At 41.3% G+C, this 24,275-nt stretch overlaps 1 protein-coding gene across 5 annotated transcripts in view; it reads right to left on the bottom strand.

Moving 5' to 3' along the window:
- ryk (receptor like tyrosine kinase) overlaps positions 1-24,275 on the bottom strand; it is a 283,193-nt gene that overhangs the window by 148,940 nt on the left and 109,978 nt on the right. For 4 of the 5 annotated variants that reach the window (XM_072573228.1, XM_072573229.1, XM_072573231.1 and 1 more), the window contains 2 exons: positions 23,004-23,084; positions 3,087-3,212 (listed from right to left, as the gene is read on the bottom strand). In XM_072573228.1, the coding sequence (XP_072429329.1) occupies positions 3,087-3,212; positions 23,004-23,084 (207 nt within the window). The remainder of the gene's footprint in view (positions 1-3,086; positions 3,213-23,003; positions 23,085-24,275) is intronic. The other variant, XM_072573230.1, reaches the window with a different exon arrangement.

The raw sequence follows: 24,275 nt of genomic DNA, 5'->3' as shown, positions 1-24,275 counted from the left end.
GAATTTAATTCTGACAAGTGTGAAGTGATTCATTTTTGGAGGTCAAATGGAAGAAGCAAGCTTACAATAAATAGCAGGGACCTTTGGAGCATTAATCCATAGAAGGATCTTAAGATCAAGTCCATTGCTCCCTGAAGGTGGCAATGCAAGTGGTTAAGATGATAAAGAAGGTATATATGAAGCTTGCCGTTATCAGTTGGGGCACTGAGTATGTAAGTCATGTTGCAGCTGTATAAGACTTTAGTCGGTCACCACACTATAGGAAGGATGCAGAGATCTTGGAGACGGTGCAGAAAAAGGTATATCAGGATTTTGCCTTGATTGGAGTACTAGCTCTGACAGAGGTTGGACAAACTTGGATTATTTCCACAAGATTGCCGAATACTGAGTGGCAACTTAACAGAAATATATAAAATTGAGAGAGGCATGGATAGAGTAGTTAATTGGAGTCTCTTTAACAGGATGGAAATGTAGAATACTAGTAGAAGCAGATGCAACTGCAACATTTATCAGGCATTTAGACAACACATGAATAGGCAGGAAACAGAGGAATATGGATCATGAGCAGGCAAGATGGGATTAGTTTAGAACGTTTGATGGTTGAGACAGACATGGTGTGCCGAAGGGCCTGTACAGTTCTACGTTCTATGTCTGCAACTGCACATCTATTGGCACTCCCTTTCATCCATTTTCCCCAGCCCACTTTGCTTACCCTTTTTTTTCGTATCTTTGTAATTGCAATTCTTCAAATTGAGCACACTGGTTTGAGTCCTTAATTGCTCTCCCTCAAACTGAATTTGAAACGCTCCTTCATTGCAATTGCTACCCTTTACAGAATGCTGAACTATCTCATTGCACATCATTAGGATTAAAACAGCCTGTTCCTGGTTAGGTTCTGCAACATACAGATCTAAGAAAGAATCCCAGATGCATTTCACTAATTCATCATCTATGTCACCTCTGCACATCTGACTTGTCTAGTCAATATGCAGATTAAAATCACCCACAACAATTGTAGTTCCTTTCTTACATGCTTCGGTATTTCTTGACTAATACTTTGCCCTATGGTGAGGCACTTCTTTGAGGGTATATAGACAACTACTACCTGTGACTTCCTTTCATTGCTATTCCTTATTTCCACCCAAACGGATTCAGATCATGATCCTTCAGGATTTATGTAAATGACTTGAATGTGAATTTAGCTAGTAAATATGGTTAGTAAGTTTGCAGATGACACCGAAATTGGTAGTGTAGTGAACAGACAAGAAGGTTATCTCAGAGTGCAACAGGCCGTTGATCAGAAAGGCCAATGGGCCAAGGATTGGCAGATGGAGTTTGCTATTTAATAAAATCATTGCTATTCTTATTTTAAATTCAACTCTAAATTCTTCCATATTCCCAGTAATCTTTAATCCCCTTGTAAACAAGCATCTGTTCTACCCTGCCTTAAAATATTCAAAAATTCAGCATCCACTGCCTTTTGAGGAAGGGAATTCCAAAGACTTTCAAAACCCTCCGAGAAAAAGTTGCCTCATCTCTATTTTCAACAGGTGTCCTTTTTGGCTTGAATGGCTTTCCTGTACCATAATGTCATAGTCAGTTTGTTCATTGATACTGTAGCCTCAGATTGTGTCAACACAAACTGGGAGAATCTCAGTTCTGATGGAGAATTTTAAGGGCTGAAACTGCTCCTAACATTCACATGATCAGAGGTGCCTCATTCGCTGTCATCTTGGATTATGGACCAATTGGAATACTCTATCCTGAAGAGCTGTGACTATCTCATAGAACAAAATGTCGAGGTAGCTTTCACTCCTGCTGTTGAGCTGCAGAGTGTATCGCTTGGTCTCCAGCTCAGTGACTCAGCCGAAGTATCTCAAGCTGCAGACACTTGTTTCAGCCATGCTTGTAGTTGATCGTACTAGCTTCCAGGAACTCCCACATTCTGTAGCCATTATGTATCACCTCCCCTGTTGCCTTTAGAGTTTTTAATAACTAATGCATTATTTTACTGATTAAATTTTAATTAATGCTACTATTCTTTCCTATGCTTAAATTTTTCCAATTTCAGCCAGAAAAGTCAAAGAAGTTTGCAGTGATATGTTTGTTTCAGGCTGAAGCTTATATGTGCAAAAGCAGATGCAAACCATACTTCTATGTGCAAATGCTGTTTGTATCTCTAACACATATCACATTAGTAATACGGTTTATATACAAGTGTTGACAAAGTAAGAAGCAGACTATTTTGCCTTTCTACAGTCTGGACCAAGCAATCATCTGTTCCTCCACTGTGCCATCTGGTGGCAGCTACCTGCTACATTAACATTATTAAGAAATAAAACAATGACTATTGATTCACCATCTTTTTCTAATTGTTGTCTGCATAATAAAACATCAAGGACCCGATATTTTGATATGACATTATATATCTGACATTTATGGTCTGTAAATCAATTTAGCACCAAACTAATATACATAAAATAAAGCATCTGTGCCTTTTAGTGTGCCTAGCCATTAATCTAGCATTTTGTAAATTCGTAAACACACTTATAATAGTCAACAGTCAGAGAGATTCATATAGCTACATTGTGCACACAATGTAGGGAGGGACATGAATACAAAAACAAAATACTATTGATTCTGCAAATTGAAAATAAGAACCAAAGTGCTGGAAATATTCAGCAGCTCAGGCAGCATCTGTGGGGAGAGAAAGAGGGTTGAAGTTTCAGGCTGATGATTATTTCATCTGAAGCAAGAACAAAGGTCTGAAACATGCCTCTATAATCGGGGGAACAAATATTAGTGTTGTGCAAAATGGGTTCAAATTGCATTCTGACACACAGTGAAATCTGAATTCAATAAAAACATTGAAAATGAAAAGCTAACAATGTAACCAATGTCGAATGTTGTAAAAACACTTCTGGTTTGCTAATGACCATAAGGAGAGGGGGAGCTGCCATCCTTGTTTGTGGTTGACGCCTACCTATTATTAGATTAAGGATGGACGATAAATGCTGCCCAAGCAAGTGATGTCCCACATCCCATAAATGAATATGTAAGAAAACAAGGAAACTCAAATTCATTACCTTCCTGAAGAACATCTTTGAAAGTGACTCTTTCTCTGGAAATTGCAATGTCCTTTACTCTGGCCTTTGCTTCTGCCAGTGTAACACTTTTGAGATCATTCTTTTCTATCCGCAGTGTTGGGTAACCTGCAAAGAAAACAAAGTGTAAAGCATTTCATCATGACCCTATATTAACTCATCATGACCCTATATTAACTCGTATGGTGGTTGCATTCAAAATCCACAGGATGCTTAATTATTCCAATGATAAATAGGGCTCGACGAGGACAGAGAATGATCAGGTGAAAGGGAAGAGGAAAATATTAAAACAATGTACAAAATAAAATGTGTGTTGGAAAAGAAATGGAACTAACAATATTTTGTGTAACAAAACTCAGGTTTTTTAAATTATGGTAACAGTCAAAAATTATACATTAAACTCAAAATGTTAGTGTTCAGTCAATTGTGAAAACCAGTGTCTTTCATTTTTAGATGAAAACAAACAATTCAAACAATTAATATATAAATGAAATAGATCAACTATATTTAAAATAATGAATTTGATCCAAAGTGAACAAGTTGCAGATTTAAGGTTTTGGGGGAGTGGGGGGGTGGGGGTGGTGGTGGTGGAGGGAAATCGCAGCTACTAGCAATGGCTTGGAAACTGAATGGTCATTTGATGGAAATTATTTTGCAGGACTAGGGGCACCAGATCAGAGAATGGGTCTGACTGGATTGCTGTACATAAAGTCAGTATGGCTCGATAGTATGGTCTCTCTGTGGTTAGCACTGCAGCCTCACAGCGCCAGGGAACTGGGTTCGATTCCCCCGCCTCGGGCAACTGTCTGTGTGGAGGTTGCACGTTCTTCCCATGTCTGCATGGGTTTCTTCCAGAAGCTCCAGTTTCCTCCCACGGTCCAAAGATGTGCAGGTCAAGTGAATCGGCCATGCTAAATTGCCCATAGTACCAGATGCATTAGTCAGAGGGAAATGGGTCTGGGTGGGTTACTCTTCGGAGAGTCGTCGTGGACTTGTTGGGCCAAATGGCCTGTTTCCACATTGTAGGGAATCTAAATATAACTGGACAGTTTCAAATTCAAGCGCATTTCTTTTATTAGCTAAACAATGGGCAAGTATATGACAAATGCCAGGAATGAAGATGTTTGGTGTATAGATAATAATGGCCCTCTACTCTCAAAGGCAAGACTAAAGTCTAATGATAATGACTAAAATTAGTGATTGCTCAGTGTTTTCATATCTTAATTATTGCAAATTCAAAGAGTACATTACACTGGATCTGAAAATTAATGACTGTCATATCTCATCAATTTGACCGAGTTCTTTGATGAAGTGACATAGGCAGTAGATGAGGGTAGTGTTGTGAATATTGTATATTTGGACTTTCAGAAAGCAATTAATACAGTGCCACAAGGCAGGTTGGTTAGTAAGTTTGGGATTGATGGGTACTTGGCAACATGAATTAGAATCGACGTTTCGGGCATAAGCCCTTCTTCAGGCTTATGCCCGAAATGTCGATTCTCCTGCTCCTTGGATGCTGCCTGACCTGCTGCGCTTTTCCAGCAACACATTTTCAGCTCTGATCTCCAGTGTCTGCAGTCCTCACTTTCTCCCCTAACATGAATTAGAAGTTGGCTAAAAGATAGGAAACAGTAGGTAGGTACATATGGGTATTTCTCAGATTGGCAATGAGTTGAAGGTGATGTTCCCCAGGGATTGGTGTTGGGAGCCGTGCTTTTTCTGATTTATATAAATGATTTGGAGATGAGCGTTGAGGGCAAAATCTCTACATTTGCAGATTATACTAGGTAGGGAGAATAGTGAATTTTGAGGATGGCGCTGAGCACCTTCAGAGGGAAGTTGATAGGTTTACCAATGGACAGACACCAAGCTGATGAATTTCACTGCAGAGAAATGTGAGGTAAAGCACTTTGATGGAGGAAATGCAGAGAGACAATACAAGCTCAACGGTACAACTTTGAGGGAAGTACAGGAGCATTGAATCTCTGGGTTCAAGTGCATGGTTATCTAGGTAGCCAGACAAGCTGAAACAGTAAAGGCAGCTTATAGGATCCATGGGTTTGTAAATAGATGTATAAAGTATAAAAGCATGGATGTGACGCTATAGTCTAAATTCATTGGTCAGACCACATTTGGAGTGTTGCGTTCAGTTCCAGGCACCTTATTTAAGGCAAGATGTGAAAGCCTTGGAGACAGTGCAAAGGAGGTTTACTAGAGTAAAACCACAAATGAGAAATTTTAGATACAAGGAAAGGTTTGATATATTGGGCTTATTCTATTTGTAGCAGACAAGATTAAGAGATTACCTTTTTGAGATGTTCAAAATTATAAACAATTTTCACAGGGTAAAGGATATTTTGTTTCCACTAGTTAGCGTGTTAGTAACTAGGGGTCAAAATTTCAAGATTGTTAGCGAGAGAGCTAGGAGTGAGACAAAGAGAAAATTTTTTACTCAGCGTTATTAAGATTTGGGGTGTGCTGCCTGGGAGAGTTGTGGAGCTACCGATTCCATGCAAGGTTTCAAAAGAGAGCTGGATATATTTTGAAATTGATGAATTTAGAGGGCAATGGAGATACAGCTGGAGAATGGGACTAGCTGGTCGCTCTTTTGGGAGCTGGTACAGACACAATGGGTCAAATGGCCTCCTTCCATACTGTAATTTCTATAAAAGCAGATATAAATCGCTGGTTTTATAAATGCATGAGACACATTAAAAAGTATCTTTAGTAAGGAAGAGAACTCCAGTATTTTACGATTCTAACTAAATGAAGCTGCATGAAATACCAATAATTTATTTCATTAAAATAATTTCAGGAAAGCCGGGGCTGCTTCTGTCATTTAGCACAATCATTAACTCTTATTAGCAATCATTAAATCAGTCATCTCAGCATTCCTATACCAATTGGTTCTCCAATATTAACCTGTTCTCACAGTGCAATCCCCAACCCCATCTTCAATTACTGATGAGAAATATGTCCCAATCTGGCATTCAGCTTCAGAGCCCAGAAGGTTCAGTTAATGGCTTGTTCTGTGTTGATCTCATTTCAGCCAACAAGAATAGTAGGTTTGTAAAATTATGTAGCCTTGTGGTACAATGTGCTTGTGTACCAACCACCATTCCTCATTAGCTTACCATCACCCTCTCAAAGACCATTAGGGACAGGAAATAAATGCTGGTCCAGCCAGTGTTACACACACATCCCATGACTGAATGGAATAAATGTAACAAATTTGTAATTTGCAAACTCTAGTAATGAGACCAGGAATGTTGAGAAAAAGAGCTGAGAATGTTAATCCTGATTTATGTTGAAGTGCGAATATGGTGCAGAGTGATCAACAAAACTGTGAGGGACAGGTAAGAAGGATCAGATCATTCTCGGGGGGGTAGTCATCATAATCATTTAGCTCAATGGCAGACATGCCATTACTTGAGCAAGGCATTCGTACCCACTATTAAGCACAGGAGAAATTAGCAGAGATCTTGCAATAATAAGCTAGGTATCTAAGAATATTATAAATAACAGCAGGAGCAAGCCCTACACTTTTTCAGCCTGCTCCACTATCATGGATAATCTTCAGCTTCAATTTGATCTTCATGATTTGTCTCCAGATAATTTAATTCCTTCAATATCCGAAAGTCAATCGATGGCTATGCTGAACATATGCTACAACTGGACACCCTTAACTCCCCAGGATAGAGAATTCCTAAGATTCACAACTGAATGAAGAAAACTTACCTCAACAAATCTACTTCTGTTGAAACCGCAACCTTGAGTTCTCGACTGGTCAGTCAGGGTAAAACACCCTCCTAAAATCTACCTTGTAGATATATAATATATGCTGCTATGTATTTTAATCAAATCGGCTGGCTTTTCTAAATTCAAGGAAATATTATTGCAATACACTAAATCTTACATGGGGAAACCCCACACTCCTGGATCCAGTCTGATGAGGTGCAGTCCCTCCAAGGCAAAAAAGCCTTCTGCAGGTAAAGAAACCAAAACAGTATGCATACTCCAGGTGTAACTTCTCCAAGGCAGTTGCAACAAAACTTTTCCACCCTCATACTCCAGTACATTTGTTATAAAATCTAAAGATTCTTTGGTTAACTAACTGTTTGCTTAAACACAATGCTATTTTCCGGTGTGTATTTTCCGGAGAGTGGGGGGGGTCCTCTGAATGACAGTGGTCTCTCACCGTTTAAAATATTTGTAATTTCTCTTTCAAAGTGAATGACTACATACGTCCTAGAATTAAATTCCACCTGTCATGCTCTTCCTCACTCACTTCATGCAATTAGAGCCTGTGTAGGCTTTATGTTTATTCCTCACTGTTTATTTTCTCACTAGACACTGTGACATCAGCGAACAATGCTCCTTCACCTAAATGATGAATATCGATGATGTACAACTGAACTACAAACATTGATCTTGGCTGATTATGAATTGTCCAAACTTCTTTGTCTATTAAACAAACTTCAATGTATGCTAATATATTACCCTAAATTCCATTCTAACATAGATAAGGAGGAGTACACCAGTCAGCCTCTCCACCATTCAGTAAGATTAAGGCTGATATGATCTACTCCCCTTTCTCACCTGTGTCGATATCCTTACACACCACCCCCTGCTTATCAAGAATCTATTCACTTCTGCCTTAAAAAAAAGACACTGCTTCCACCATTTTTTGAGGAAAAGCATTCCAAAGACTCAAGCTCGGAAAAACATCTCATCATTGCAGTCTAAAATGGCTGAATTTTTGCGCTTGAACAGTTATCCTTAGTTCGAGATTCTCCAACATCCATCCTGTCAAGACCATTCAGGATCTTGTATCTCAAGATCCATAAGTCTTAATTCTGCATACTAACCTGTTGGATCATATCAAATTCTTTTGAAATGCATAACAATGACCTGATTTCACTCAGCTATTCTAGAAGCAACCATAAAAAAGTCAATAATTTTACCAAACAGGATTTCCCTTTCATAAATCTGTGGTGATTCTGCTCAACCATATTGGGATTCTCTAAGGTGTTCTGTTACCACCTCCACCAATGTCCAAAGCAAACCTAAAATCTTCCAGTTATCTTGACCACACCTCTTCATGCCCTGCCTCTTGCAAGGATTCCAGTCCATTCTGCAGATTGTCATTCGCTGTCGTACCTGCTTTGATAATGGCATTTCCTAGCCACTACCTCCAACACGTCCTCCTTTGTCCTCAACTGAAGATTCCCCCTCTCAATGGTGTTGACAAGGCCTTCAGCTTCGGCTTCTGAAAATGTCCTGCACTTTGGCATTGCCCCTTACCCTCCTTCTCAGAACAATAGGACTTCCCTTGTCGTCACTTCCTATCCCATGAGTCTCTGCCTTTAAAGGGTCATCCTCTACCATTTCCACCACCAGCAGGATGCCACCACTAAACACATCTTCCTCTCTCCTCAATTGTCAGCATTCCACAGGAACTGTTCCCTCCTTGATAACCTGGTTCACTCCTCCATCACATATAATACTTCCCAACTCCCCATAGCATGTTCCCATGAGATCACAGTACAGGCAGTTCTGCTATCACATTGTACTTCTGTTTTCATACAATCCTGAGTTATAAGAAAATCGCTTGATAGCAGCACCATTTAAACTAATGGGCTGGAATCGCACTTTAACTAATACATGCTTTCAGTGTCTCCAATTCATCAATTGCGTTATAGTGAATTCACATTAATGAAACGTGCATCATAGCAGGACAACCTGTAAGTGTAACAACTGTCCATTCACTTCTTCTATCCTCATTGTCCACGGCTCCAAACACAACATCCAGGTGAAGCAGCATTTTACTTGTACTTCTGTCAATCTAGACTACTATATTCACTGCTCACAATACAGTTTCCTTTACAATGGCGAGACCAAACACAGACTAGATAACCATGTGCTCTGACCCTAGGAATTTCCCCAACCTTCTACCATCTTGTCATTTCCATCCTGGACACGGTGCAATGTTCCAACAATGCACAATGCAATTGGAGGGTCAATACCTCATTTTCTGCTGACACATTTTACGTCCTCTAGAACTCAATATGAGAACTCAATCTGTTCTTATTTTGCATCTTGTTTACTTTGCCTTCATTAGGGAGAACCCATTTTCAGCCTTTCATACCGTAATTTACATCATCTACTCTTTCACTGCCATTAATAACCCGATTGACTTCTTGCACTGGACCTTTGGCCCTCCTCAACCACTATCAAAAGTATAAGAAAAAACATTTTCCAACCACTTTCAGTTCTGAAGATGAGCCCTAGTGAACTCAAAACATTAATTCTGTTTTTTCTCTCCTGATACTGCTCACCCAAAGTTTCTCCAGCATTTTCTGTATTTGTTTCAGATTTCCAGCATCCACAGTATTCCATTTTCTGTTTATGTACTTTCCCAACAATTAATGGCTGGATAACTGGACTGTAGTTATTTTCTTGTTTTCTTTCCTTTTATTCATGAATAGAGAGCTTCTGTTTGCTGCCTTTCAAATAACGGGAACCACTCTGGAATCTAGGAAATTCTGCACATTCAAAATCAATGTATCCATTGTCTTTGTAGGTCCTCTTCTAGGAGATGCAGGCCATCAGGTCCAGCCAATTTTGTTGGTTAACCCCATTAATTTCCCGAGTACAATTTATTTATCCATAATCTCTCATTTCTTCTTTCCACAAAACCCTTGCTGTTACCATTGTTTATAGAACGCTTTTGTTTGCTGGTGAAAGCATTTGCTTAATGCATCTGCCATTTCATTATTCTCTATTACAATTTTGTCTGTCTATGCCTGCAAATGCATTTACTTTTGCTAATCTCTTCCTTTTTACATATTAACAGTAGGTCCCTGATTTACAAACACTCATACTTAGGAATATGATCATTTCATGTACTTACGAACAGCTGCTTTACATTGTTCCACATTGTGTTCCCATGCATGCTTGCAAACAACTCAGGAAAGGAACCTATTTACAACGCAAGGGTTGCCTGTACAATCTCTTATAACCTGTTTTCTTCATCTCTTGCTAAATTATTTTCATATTTATTGCTCTCATAAATTTTTGAAGTTTTTTTTGCTGAATTAAAGAATCCTTTAATTCCACAGGCTTATGGAATCCAGTGTATTTGAAAGAGCTACTGTAAAGCAACAATTTAAACTGAATTGAACACAGAACACAGAAAGAACAGCAACTTGGAACATAGACAAAATTGTTCAATACAATTTGTTCTATTGCAGCACAGTTCAAGACTGTCATAGCAAAGACTTCAAATTAAACATATAATAAAAATGAAACTTTTCTTTCTTATTCATAGGATGCACGTGTCATGCACCATCCCCAATTACCCAGACAGCAGTTTAAAGTCAATCACATTATTGGCAGTCAAGTCATACGTAGGCCAGACCAGATAAGGATGGCACATTTTTTTCCCTAAAATAACTTAGTTTTAGTTTAATAAAATAAACTAAAGATAGTTAGATTTGTGACTGCAAGCTGCATTGATTACTAGATCAAGTAAATCACTTAATTACTGAGTAGTTTTAATAAAACTGGAACATAAGTGTAATGTTTGGGATCAGGTTCACCTTATTAACGATGAAGTACATGACTGAGGTTATTATCCTGGGCCGATCAGAAAAGTGTTGGCTGACCAAAAACAAAATATAACCAGCAAATTAGAATCTCTCAGTTGAGAACTAACTCTGAGTTCATTGGCCATGCAATCAGTGTATTACTACTGTTCCTTTTTGAACATTGATTTCTGAGCTAGCTGGTCAGACAGCCAATTTGTTACTGTTGTATTTCAGTTCTCATTAGTGAACTGTTATTTTGTTGTTTCACTGGCTGATTGCAGCCTGTGTTATTCTTTTTGTGTTTGAGTAAGGGGTCCGCTGATTTTATGGCAGGGTTTGGCCCTTGCATTATGGTTTTTAGTGTTTACATGTGTTTTGCATATATTTCCAACTTTTGGTAATTGGACTGGGCCATAGTGAGTCAACTGCACACCTACAAATGAACTGAACATCTGAGTGGAAAAGGCCTCTGCAAAGACTAAACACCTGTGTGTGCTGTGAAGTGTGCAGATTCTGCCTTTTTGACAGTTGGTTTTATCACCTGTAATGGGTCTGGCAAGCCTTACTGTGAGCCACAAGGTTTGTAGGTTGCCCTGAAAGCTGTCACCCTGACAGTTGGATAGTGGGTAGGCTGCCCTGAGAACCAGAAGGAAGGTAGGCTGTACTAAGCACTGTTGTACTGGAAAGGTACTAGGACGAGCTGGCTTAGGAGTGGCTGGAAGGTGTGTAGGGTGGACTGAGAATCGGATGTCATGTAGGCTATCCTGATCATACCAGGGTGGTAAGGGGGTGGGCCAGCTTACAGGTGGCTGGAAGATGTCAGGGCAAGCCTAGAGGTGTTGGGGAGGGCTGCTCCATAGGTGAGTGGCTGGAAGGTGGGAGGGGTGGGCTGTTTGCTGGTTTACCGGGCTGACTGTGTAACATGCACTGTTTTCTTATTTGGTTGATCAACTGTTTTGTATGTGTTAGTATCCAATGTCTCCTGTTTCCTCTTATGGTGGGATGTGGGGTTTGTCTGCATTTCCTTGTGACTTGGTTGTTTATCAACTACCTCCTCTGCAATTCTGGCAGAATGGCTATCTTGGCCCCCCATTTTCAGCTGGAGATCTTGGGGTCAAGGAGACAGTGCCAGGCCATTTGCTTCACCTGACTGTGATTGGGGAGCATGGTGCTTCACTTTGTGAATGTCTACGCTCCTGCGGTTGACCCAAAGCAAATGGGATTCTAATGAAGCATCTGCTCATCTTGTCTCCACTAACAAAGGCCAGTGCATTGTCCTCTAGGGAGATTTTAACTGCACCCTCGAGGACGAGGACCACAGCAGTGCTGAGTTTGGCATCAGGAGGAGGTTGAGGAACTTGATCAAGTCCTTACGTTTGACCGAATCCCTGTCCCTGACTCCACTGTCCTCACCTTCGTGAGGCCTGGGGTCGGCGCATTCAGAATTGACTACATGTATAGTTCACTTTCATATGCCTTCTGCGTTCTGGTGGCCTCCGTGCAGCAGGTGCTGTGCACAGACTATCCCATCGTGAAGGCAGAACTTTTTCCATTCAGTACCTGGCCCGGGTGTTAAAGTTAACAACTTGCTGCTGGAGGATAAGCAATTCCAGGACTCGTTCCATCAGTTCTGGACCAGCTGGAAAAGGAAGCTTCCCCTCCTTGAGGCTATGGTGGGATTGGGTACAGCTCACATCCATGTCTTCCATTGAGGTGCAACAGAGGTAGAAATCCAGGTTTGAGGAATAGGAGCAGATGGTGTTCAATGTCTCCGTCAGCCCAACATGGACCCAGTTCTGGGTGGGATGTACGAACAGAAGGCTACTGTGGGCAAACTTGCAGCTCGTTAGGTCCTGGGGGACATACATGAGGTTGCAGATTCAGCTCTTCTAGGACTTGGACTGCGGGTTCCCCTTCCACTTGCAATGCACACAACCCATCAGCTCCTTGTGCTGCTGGCCAATGACTGGTCACTTGCTTCCGATCCAAAAGGCAACAGGGTCCAGATTCATACATATTACACAGCTCTGTTCTCTCTGGATCAGTCCAGCGAGGATGCTCTCAATTCTGTGGTAGGACCTGCCGCAGCTCAGCCAGGAAGACACCAGAAGGCTTGATACTCTTTTCACCTTGGAGGAGCAGACTGGCTCTTGAGGGGCAAGTCTTAAGGGTTGACTGTAGAGTTCTTCAGTGTGTTCTGGAACATCCTTGGGGAGTGTCTTACAGCCAGACAGCTGCCCCTTTATTCCTTTTTAGAGCAGGGCGGTCATCGTGTTGCTGAAGGGGGACCATTGTTCCTTAACGAACTGGCATCTGGTCTCCCTCCTTGGCACGGATAGGTGTTGGCTTCTCGCCCGGCTTCCCTGCTGTCCCACACAATCCCACCTGACCAGTCATACACTGTCCCAGGCTGGAGGATCCATGGCAGTGTTCGTCTGGTCCGGGACCCGATCCTCTTTTGCCAGTGGATTTGTCTGTTGAGTGCGTTCCCAGCTCTATCAGGAGCAGGCATTCAACTCTGTGTCGTCTCTGGACTCTGTGGGAATTCTGGTTCGGGACACAGTTTGTCACCGGGATCTATGCATGGCAGTGTCCAGTTAAAACTAACAAGTTTAGGAATCTGCACCTCCACAATCGCAGGTTCAAGTGGCTGTCGGAGGGGAGGGCTGTGGCTGCGAGTGTGACCAGGTTTGGTGGCAGGGGCCTAGGTTGGATGCTGCTGCAGGAATCAGTGCACACGTCAATGGTACACATCCGGTTCATGGCCACTGTCATCCAATGCCTTAAAATGGCAGCATTCAGAACCAACATTGTGCACCAGTTGAAGGATGCTCAGGAATGTGATAGAATCTTGTCTGTGGGTACACGTGCTTTTCCTGAGAACCTGTGCCCCACAACCTGAGCCGTCTCTGGAATTTTATTTTTCATGTTCTTTTTAAAAGATGTTAAACAGCAGGCCCTGTACAAATGTCCCTCGCACACCATTCACTTCTTCTCCTTTATCCAGTGCCCAGACTTGCCTTGACATGCCCATTTGCCACTGGGCAGCAGAAATCCCCAGTGGAGGGTGTTGTAGATTGCAGTGGTTCATGGGCTTCCTGCCCAACTGTTTGTTCTGTGGACTATGTGTGTATATGGGATGTGGGCACCTACCCTCCTTTTTTTGGTTTTCCTAAAGGTCTTTTATGTTTTTAGTTGCCCTTCAGCCCTACATTCCTGATCTTTGGGTATCTAGTGTGGAGGGGAGAGGCAGGTCAGAGGATCTCCTTGTGGGTCTGGTCCTAGGCCTGACCAAGCTGACCATTAACAAGTCCAGGTAGCGGGCTATGGAAAGGGTTGTTATGGCTAAATGTCTGCTCCTCTTCTGCAGTTATTGACACTAGCAAGCCACTCAATTCAAGAACAAATAATGAATGCTGGCTTTGCTTGTGATGCCACATCCTCAAAGAATAAAACATCAATGCCACTGATTATATAACTGTTAAAATTAATTGAACTATTTAGCAATAGTAGGAAAATCCAAATGATTAAGGGGGAAAATAAATAAATAAAGAAGGCAGGGGAAGGAAACTGAAGCAGCAGGTCAGTATGATTGAGCTTGAAGTGAAGGGCGTTAGACCAAGGCAAATTTCACGAAGAGGAAGAGATTGCTAAGCTCAGCACCACTGTAGGCTTGGACTGTATTTGCTTGAATGCAGGTAGACAGATGAACTTATGAGCCTAGATTAATGCATGGAATTATGATGCTGTTGTTATCACAGCGACATGGCTGATGTTGATGTTAGATGAGACAGAGGAGAAAGTAAGAGGTGGGGAGTTGCATTACTGGTTAGAGAGGACACCCTGGACATATCATGCAGCCAGGTATTGTGAGTAGAGCTCAGGAATAACAGGGGTGTAATCAAAATGCTAGATCATACTTTAGACCTCCCAGCAAGAGATAGAAGAAAAAGTCACATTCTGAAAAGATGTTGTTGTAGTGGGTGGCTTGGACTCTTAGTGCTGGCGGTTTGGATAGGGAGCAATTTGTTAGGTGTCCAGGAAGGTTTTTTTTAAACAGTATGTGGAAAGCCCAACAAGGGCGGAGGCCATACTGGACCTGGTATTCGGAAATGAGCCTGGCCAGGTATTCAAAATTTCAGCAGGTGAGCACCTTGGGAATAGGGACCATAATTCTTTAAGTTTCCGGATACTTACAGATAAGGACCAGTGGACCTCAGATGAAGGTGTTAAATTGGGGGATGGCAAACTAACCCAATTAGGCTAGAATTGAAGAATGCAGATTGGGAGCAGCTATTGAAGGTAAATCCACATCTGACATAGGAATATTATAAAGACCAGTTGATCATAGTGCAGGACATTTACTTCTTAAAAAGGAAAGGAATTCAAGAACTCTGGATGACAGGAAATTATCAGAATCAAAAAAGAAGCATACTTAAGCTCTAAGCAACCAAAAATTGACAAAGGCCTTGAAGAATATAGAGAAAGTAAGAAGGAGCTCAAACAAGGAGTTACAAAGGCTAAAAGGGGTTAGGAAACATCCTTGGCCAGCAGGGTTAGGGAGAATCCCAAGACATTTCCTCCATATTAGGTGGCAGAGGCGTAGCGAGGGAAAGAGATAAGGATAAAGGAGAGAGACTATTTTAGGATCCAGAAGAAATGGGTGACATCCTTAATGCGTCAAAGTGTAGTGTTGGAAAAGCCCAGCCCGTCAAGCAGCATCTGAGGAGCAGGAGAGTTGAGAATTTGAGCATGAGCAGCTTTCTGATCTTCAGCATCTACAGTGCTCACTTTCTCCTAGGACATCCTCAATGAGTACTTAATGTTGGTATTCACTGAGGAGAGGGACACGAGGGATGTTGAGATTAGGGAAAGGTGTGTGAATACTCTTGGGCAGGTCAACGTAATGAAGGAAGAAGTGTTGGATGTCTTAAAATGTATTAAGGTTGACAAATCACCAAAAGCAGACGGGATCTATCCCAGGATACTGTGGGAAGCGAGTGAGGAAATACCTGGGGCTTTAACTGATTTCTTTGTGTCCTCTTTGGCCTCAAACAAGGTTCAAAAGGACTGGAGAAAGGCCAATGTTGTTCCTTTGTTTAAGAATGGAAACTGATAATCCAGGTTACTACAAGCCAGTGAGCCTGACATCAGTGGTGGGGGAGCTTTTGGAGAAGACAAGATTACTTCATATTTGAAAGCGAATTGACTTGTTAGTGACAGGCAGCATGGTTTTTATGGGAAAGGTCATGTCTCACCAATGTGATTGAGTTTTTTTGAGGTGCAAGAATGATTGAAGGAAGGGCAGTGGATGTTGTCTACATATACTTGAATAAGGCATTTGATAAGATAGGCAGGTACAAAAGGTAGAATCTCATGGGATTCAGGGTAAGCTGGCTAGGTGGATACAAAACTGTTCGGTCATAGAAGACAGAATAGTTGTGGAACGATGCTATCTGGAATGGTGGTGTTCAGTAACTAGTAGTATTCTGCAAGGATCACCTTTGTTATGTTTGTAAATGATCTGGAGGAAAGTGTAGGTGGTCTGATTAGAAAGTTTGCAGATGACAACAAAATTGATGGAATTGCAGATAATAAAAAGAAGAGGTTGGACAAACTTGGATTGTTTTTACTGGAAAGATGGAGGTTGAGCAGTGCCCTGACAAGTGGGAACAAAATTGAGAGTTTTGGATAAGACGGATAGTCAGATCTTTTTTTCCTGGATGGAAAGGTCAACTGCAAGAGCACACAGGTTCAAGGTGAGAGGGGGAAAAGTTTAGTGGAGAAGTGCAGGGAAAGATTTCTCAGAGGATGGTGGGTGCCTGGGAAAAAAGTCAGTGGAGGTGGTGGAAACAGGCATGTTAGCAACATTTAAGGCATATCTTGACAGGCACATGAAGTGGAGGAGAACAGGTGGATAGAAACAGTGTACAGACAGTAAGTAGCTAGTTTAAATAAGGATTAGGAATCGGCACAGGCTTGGTGGGACGAAGGGCTTGTTTCTGTGCTTTTTGTATTATATCTAGAAACCAAAAACATAAGGAGTCTTAAAGAATTTTGAAAGGGAAAAAACTTGTGTATCCAACTTCAATGAAATTTTTGAAGCAGTATCAGCGGTATTACATCGAAGAGGTATTACGTCGTGATATATCTATACTTCTGAAAGGCATTAAGTACCACATAAGAGACTGCTGACTAAGGTCAGAGTGTGCGGGGTAGAGGAAAGCTAGCTTGCAGCAAGAAAGCAGAGTAGAGATATAGGCTACCCAAGAAGAGTTACAGGAGACAGGAAGCAGGATTGTATAAGGATCACTCATTTACAACTCTGTCGCGTACAAATTGACTGGACACCTGTTTTAAATTTTCAGGTAGCACAAAACTTGAGTCAGTAAAGGAAGACTACAACAAAATACAATTAGACATTAATAAACCTGTAGATTGGAACTATAATTGACAAATGGATTTTAATGTAAGCAGGTGTGAGTTATTACAGTTTGGTAAGAAAATAGTGATTAGAAAATCAGAATCTAAATAGATTACAAATACATCTGCACAGATAAAAGCCATATTTAAAGCAGCCTGAGGTCTATTACAGAGATAGAATTGAAGACAAAGGAGGAATTTGGCTAAATTTCTATCAAATCTTGGTTAGATCATATTGCATTCTCCATATATCCCTTTTTGTAATATGATGCACAGTATGTTCAAAGAAGATTTTGAAGTATGACTGGGGGAAGCAAACTGGTAAAGTAGTTGTCCTTTTGAAAACAATGCTGAAGTCTAACTGGTCTTTAAAAGTGAGAATTGTTTTGCTGGAGTAAGCAGAGAATGCTGTGACTTGGAGGCTAATATAACTGAGTGCAGGCAGAATGAGGAACCAGCTATCATGCTTCTATTTATTTAGTGACTTTTATATAATCCTGGGAATGAAGGGATGTTGAGTGTACACTCATTACAGTTTAGAAGAACGAAAGGCTACCTTATTGAAAGATACAAGATTTTTATGCCTGACAGGTTATATGTGGCATCATTACTTCTCCTTGTGTGTGTCTGGGACCAGAGAGCATAATTTCAGAATTATGGGTCACCCATTTAAGAAACAGGAGGAAGAATTTATTCTGAGGACAGTGAATCTATGGATTTTTTTTAAACCACAGAAGGGTGTAGAGATTGAGTAGTGAAGTATTTTCAAAGGCTGAGATAAACATTTTTTAAACAGCAAGGGAATCAGATCCTGGGCAAAAGCCAAGAAAGTGGATTTGAGGATTACCAGATCAGTTGTGATCTCATTGAATAACTGAGCCTACATCTTCTGATTTCTGATTTTATCCCAAAATCAATGCAAAACTAAACATGGTATCAATACCACATATGGTATTAGTACAGATGACCCAAAAAAAAATGATCAATAAGAAGTTTTAAGCAGAGATAAAAGAGGGATAATGAGGTACAGGCATGGGAAGGTTCGGAAAAGACAACAGACAAGGTCTTTTCCCTGGGGTTAGGGAGTTCAGAACTAGAGGGTATAGGTTTAGAGTGAAAGGAAGAAGATTTAAGAAGAGGCAACTTTTTCACATGTACGGAATAAGCTGCCAGCAGAAATTGTGGAGGCTAGTACAATTACAACATTTAAAAGGCATCTGGATGAGTATATGAATGGAAAGGGTTTAGCGGGATATAGGCCAAGTGCTGGCGAAAGGGACTAGATTAATTTACAAAGAACAAAGAAAATCTACAGCCCAGGAGCAGGCCCTTCGGCCCTCCAAGCCTGAGCCGATCCAGATGTACTATCTAAACCTAAGCATTTGTATCCCTCTGCTCCCCACCTACTCATACATCTGTCCAGGCGCATCTTAAATGAATCTACCATGCCTGCCTCTACCATCTTTACTGGCAACGCGTTCCAAACGCCCACCACCCACTGTGTAAAGTACTTCCCATGTGTATCCCCCTTAAATGTTCCACCTCTCACCTTGAAAGCATTACCTTTCGTTATTGAATCCTTCACCCTGGGAAAAAGCTTGTCTCTATCCACCCTGTCTATACCCTTCATGATTTTGTAAACCTCAATCAGGTCCCCTCTCAATCTCCTTTTTTCGAGTGAAAAACACCTAACCTACTCAACCTCTCTTCATAGCTAGCACCTTCCATACCAGGCAACATCCTCGTAAGCCTTCTCTGCACCCTCTCTAAAGAGTCCACATGCTTTTGGTAACGTGGCGACCAGAACTGTACACAGTATTCTAAACGCGTCCGAACCAATGTCTTGTACAATGTTAACATGACTTGCTAGCTCTTATACTCAATACCCCGTCCAGTGAAGGCAAGCATACCATATGCCTCCTTGACCACTCTATCCACCTGTGCAGCAACCTTCAGGGTACAATGGACCTGCACTCCCAGATCTCTCTGCCCATCAATTTTCCTCAAGGCTCTTCCATTCATTGTATAATTTGCTCTATAATTAGACTTGCCTAAATGCATCACCGTCTGGATTGAAAGCCATCTACCACTTTTCCGTCCAACTCTCCAGTCTCTCTATATCCTCCTGTATTCTCTGACAGTCCCTTATGCTTTCTGCTACTCCACCAATCTTTGTGTCATCTGTAAACTTGCTGATCATACCAATAGTGCCCTCTTCTAGATCATTTATGTATATTACAAACAACAGTGGCCCCAATACTGACCCCTGTGGAACACCACTGGTCACCTTTCTCCATTTCGAGAAACTCCTTTCAACTACTACTCTCTGTCTCCTGTTGCTCAACCAGTTCTTTATCCACCTAGCTAGAACACCCTGCACACCACGTGACTTCACTTTCTCCATTAGTCTACGATGGGGAACCTTATCAAACACCTTACTAAAGTCCATGTATATGACATCAACAGCCCTTCCTTCATCTAACAACTTGGTCACTTCCTCGAAGAACTCTATTAAGTTGGTAAGGCACAATCGCCCCCACACAAAACCGATCTATTTATATTTAGAAAAGAATGAGCTTATCTCTCAGTACCCTCTCCAGCAACTTTCCCACCGACATCAGGCTCACTGGTCTGTAGGATATCTATTAGACATGGATGAGTTGGACTGAAGGGTCTGTTTCTGTGCTGTACATCTCTATGACTATAACTACACAGCTGAAGTTACAGTCACCAATGGCAGAGCAAATAAAATTGGAAATGCTTCAAAAGGGCAAAATTAGCTGAAGGGCTTTAAAATACAGGCCTGAGAATCATAATATATCAGAACCAGAGTGATTAAGTTGAATGGGGTTTGGTGTGTGCACAGGTTTTTGTGCAGGCTAGAAGGTAGGAAGGCAGCCAGGACTTGGTTGGACAGTTAAATCTAGACTTGACAAAAGCATTGGCAAGGCTTTCCACAGCAAATTATCTGAAGGATAGGCAGTGTTGGAGGAAATGGCAGAAGTCGAAATTGGCAGTCTTAAAGGTGTCAAGAATATGCAACCAGAAGCTCACCTTCATGTTAAAGATAGAACATAGGTCAGTACAGGCCATTCAGTCCACGATGTTGTGCCAATCATTTATCTTAATCTAAGATCAACCCCTCAATTTACTGCCATCCATGTGCTTGTCCAGCAGTCGCTTAAACGACCCTAATGTCTCTGACTCTACTGCCACCACTGGGAGTGCATTCCACGCACCCACCACTCTCTGCGTAAAGAACCCACCTCTGACTTCTCCCCTATAAATTCCTCCAGTCGCCTTAAAATCCTCGTGACAGCCATTTCTGCCCTAGGTAAAAGTGTCTGGCTACCTACTCTATCTATGCCTCTCATTACCTTGTACACCTCCTCTCTTTGTCCTTCTCTCCAGTGAAAAGCACTAGTTCACTCAACTTCTCTTCATAAGACAAGCTCTTCAATCCTGCAATTTCCTCTCTAAAGCATCTACATCCTTCCTATAATGAGGCGACCAGAACTGGACACAAGATTCCAAATATGGTCTAAACAGGGTTTTGTAGAGCTGCAGCAAAACTTCACGGCTCTTAAAACTCAATCCCCCTGTTAATGAAAGCCAAAACACAATATGCCTTAACAACCCGATCAACATTGAGGGATCTATGTACGTGGATCCCCAAGATTCTGGGGTTCCACCACACTGTCAAGAATCCTGTCTTTAACCCTGTAATCAGAATTCAAATTTGACCTTTCAAAATGAATTACTTCACATTTATCCAGGTTGAACTCCAACTGCCACTTCTCAGCCCAGCTCTGCATCCTGTCAATGTCTTGTAGCCTGCAACACCACAGACTGTGTGTCATCGGCAAACTTACTAACCTATCCTTCCACTTCCTCATCCAAGTCATTTATGAAAAATACAGAGGCCCAAGAACACATCCCTGCGAGACACCACTGGTCACCAACCTCCAGGCGGAATACTTTCCATTCATCTTCCTTCAGCCAGCCAATTCTATATCCAGACAGCCAAATTTCTCTGTATCCCACACCTCCTAACTTTCTGAATTAGCCTACTAAAGGGAACCTTATGAAGTGCCTTACTGAAATCCATATACACCTCATCCACTGCTCGAACTTCACCAAGTTGCCTTGCCACATTCTTGAAGAACTCAATGTGGCTTGTGAGGCATGACCTGCTCCTCACAAAGCCATGCTGACTATCTTTAATCAAACTATATTTTTACAAACAGTCATAAATCCTATCCCTCAGGATTCTTTCCAGTACCTTGCTTACCATAGACATAAGACTGACTGCTCTGTAATTCCCAGGGATCTCCCTTTCTTGAACAGAAGAACAACATTCGAGTCACTCCAATCAGCCGGTACTACTCCCGTGGAGAGTGAGGATGCAAAGAGGCGCAACAATCTCATCCTCACTTCCCGTAGTAACCTTGGAGTGTCTTGTCTGGTCCTGGGAACTTATCTATATTAATGCTTCCCAGAATTTCCAGCACATCTACTTTCTTAATATCAATCTATTCAAGCCTATTAACCTGGTCCACAGTGCTCTCACTCGTAAATATTGAAGCAAAAAACTCAGTTGGGGCCTCACCGACCTCTTCAGACTCAAGGCACAAATGACATCAAGGCTGTGAACAGTCTGGTCAGTCTCAGATCTTTGCCAGGATGTTGTGTGGAACTGGTGGCTGATGAATGGAATTTTTGGCAGGAAATGAAGACAAAAGCTTCTGCAGTCCCAATATTTAGTTGAAGGAAATTTATGCTCATATAGCACTGGATGCTGGTCAAGCAAACTAACAACTCCAAACAGTGGGAGAGGCCAAAAGACATACTCTGGATGTCTTCAAAGTACAGGTGGAAACTGGTACTGTGTTTTCAGATTATGTCATTTTGGGACACCATGAAGATAAGAAATAGGAAAGGACTAAAGTCAGATCCTTGAGGGACAGCTCAAGGATAAGAAGCAATGTGGATGATTTTCTGGCTCCAACAGGATATATAATAATAAAACCAATAAAAGTGGTAAACATGCTTATAAGGGGAGGTTTGGTAGACATGCGTGGCAGAAGGGAATAAAAGATTATGCTGACAAATCTTTCAGAGAAGGAAATGAGGTGTTGCGAGTAGACTGTCTTGGCCATACTAAAAGATTATGAAGCACACTAAGGGGAGGCAATAGCCTAGTAGTATTACTGCTGGACTATTAATCCAGAGAGTCAGGTAAAGTTCTGGTGGACCAGGGTTCAAATGCCACCACAGCAGATAGGGGAATTTGAATTCAATTAAAATGTGGGATTAAGATTCTAATTATGACCATGAAACCATTGTCAGGAAAAACTCATCTGGTTCACTAATGTCCTTTAGGTCAGAAAAATTCCATCCTTACCTGGTCTGGCCTATATGTCACTCCAGACCAGAACAATGTGGTTGAATCTTAATCGCACACTGGACAATTAGGGATGGAAATAAGTGCAGGCCTAGCCAGTGACACTCACATTCGGTGTTAAAATTAAAAAAAGCAGAAACTAATCAATGTAACCCAAAGTCAGAACATGGCATTGGGATGCAATTGCTCCAAGAAATTACAAACAATCAGAAATGACTTATTTTGTGTGCTTACTAAACATTGGACCAGTTGGAAACTGGTCTATAAATAATTAAAACAAACATTTAATATTTGTTGCATATTTAATTTTGCACATTACTTAGTTTGAAAACAACATCCAAATCCATTTTTCATGTACGTAATGAGTCATTTTCAAATCTGTTGACAATGAATTGCAGGACAAGATAATTCATGTTTTGTACTTGTTATTTGAGAGATATTCCTGAGCAAAATTGTTGGTGTCAGCAATTCCATGATGCTCACCTGACTTTTTGGAAGCTTGGGTGACACCATTTTGCCTTTCTTCTTCAGGATTGCACCCAGGAAGTTCCTTCAGATCACTTCCTGTGAGGACAGGAAGTTGTGTTACAGCCATATTTTATTGCCCTTTTTAACATTGAGCACTTATTCCACTCACAAAGTTAATTTATTATTAAATTATTAACTACTATTGGTGGGGGAGGGGGTTGCCATTTCCCATACAGCAAGCAATGCAAAGGAACTTTCCAGGGCAAAGCTCAAAGAGAGAGGGCATAATGGTTTACCATGTGCAACACAATCCACAGCTCTGCTCTTGGACAACTTACGAAAGTTATGTACAAATGTGCTTCCATTTAAATAGTCTTTTGGGTAGCTAATGCTAAGGGATTAAGATATAATAAAATAATAACTAGCGAGCTTTGAAAAGATTTGTAGCTCAGGTTGAGGTTCTGTATGTCAGTTTGCTCGCTAGGCTGGAAGGTTCTGTTTCAGATGTTTTGTCACCATAGCAGGCAATATCATCTGGCGAAGTGCTGGTGTTACGTCCCGCTTTCTATTTATGTGGTTAGGTTTTTTGGAGTATTTGGTGATGTCATTTCCAGTCATTTTTCTCAGAGGGTGGTAGATGGGGTCCAAATCGATGTGTTTGTTGATGGCATTCCAACTGGACTCTATGCTTCTAGGAATTCTTGTGCATGTCTGTTTGGCTTCTCCAAGGATGGATACATTGTCCCAGTTAAAATGGTGTCTTGCCTAATCTGTATGTAAGGATACTAGTGATAGTGGATCAAGTCTTTTTGTGGCAAGTTGATATTCATATATTTTGTAAATAGTGTTTGTTTTGCTTGTTGTCTGTATAGGGTCTTTTAAGTTCATTAGATGCTGTTTAAGTGTGTTGGTAGGTTTGCGGGCTATGAAGAGGTCTGGGTAGTCTGGGAGACATTTTAGTGATGTCTTTGACATAGGATAAAGTGGCTAGGGTTTCTGGGTGCATTTTGTCTGCTTGTTTGGGTTTGCTGCTGAGAAAATCAATGGACTGCATTTATAGGGTACCCATTCTTCTTAAAAACACTCTTATAGGTGATTTTCTTCTGTTCTTCGTAGTTCCTTGGTGCTGCAGTATGTGGTGCCTCATTGAAATAATGTCCTAATGCAGTTTTGTTGTGCACGTTGGGATGACTGCTTCTGTAGTTAAGTATTTGATCTGTATGTGTTGTTTTCCTGTAAACGCTGGGGTGAAGTTCCCCATTGACCGCTTGCTCTACTGTGACATCT

Source organism: Chiloscyllium punctatum, chromosome 6, assembly GCF_047496795.1.
Source record: "Chiloscyllium punctatum isolate Juve2018m chromosome 6, sChiPun1.3, whole genome shotgun sequence".
Taxonomy (NCBI): Eukaryota; Metazoa; Chordata; class Chondrichthyes; order Orectolobiformes; family Hemiscylliidae; genus Chiloscyllium; species Chiloscyllium punctatum.
The sequence above is the reverse complement of the archived record's forward strand: the minus strand, read 5'-3'. Positions and strand labels throughout refer to the sequence as shown.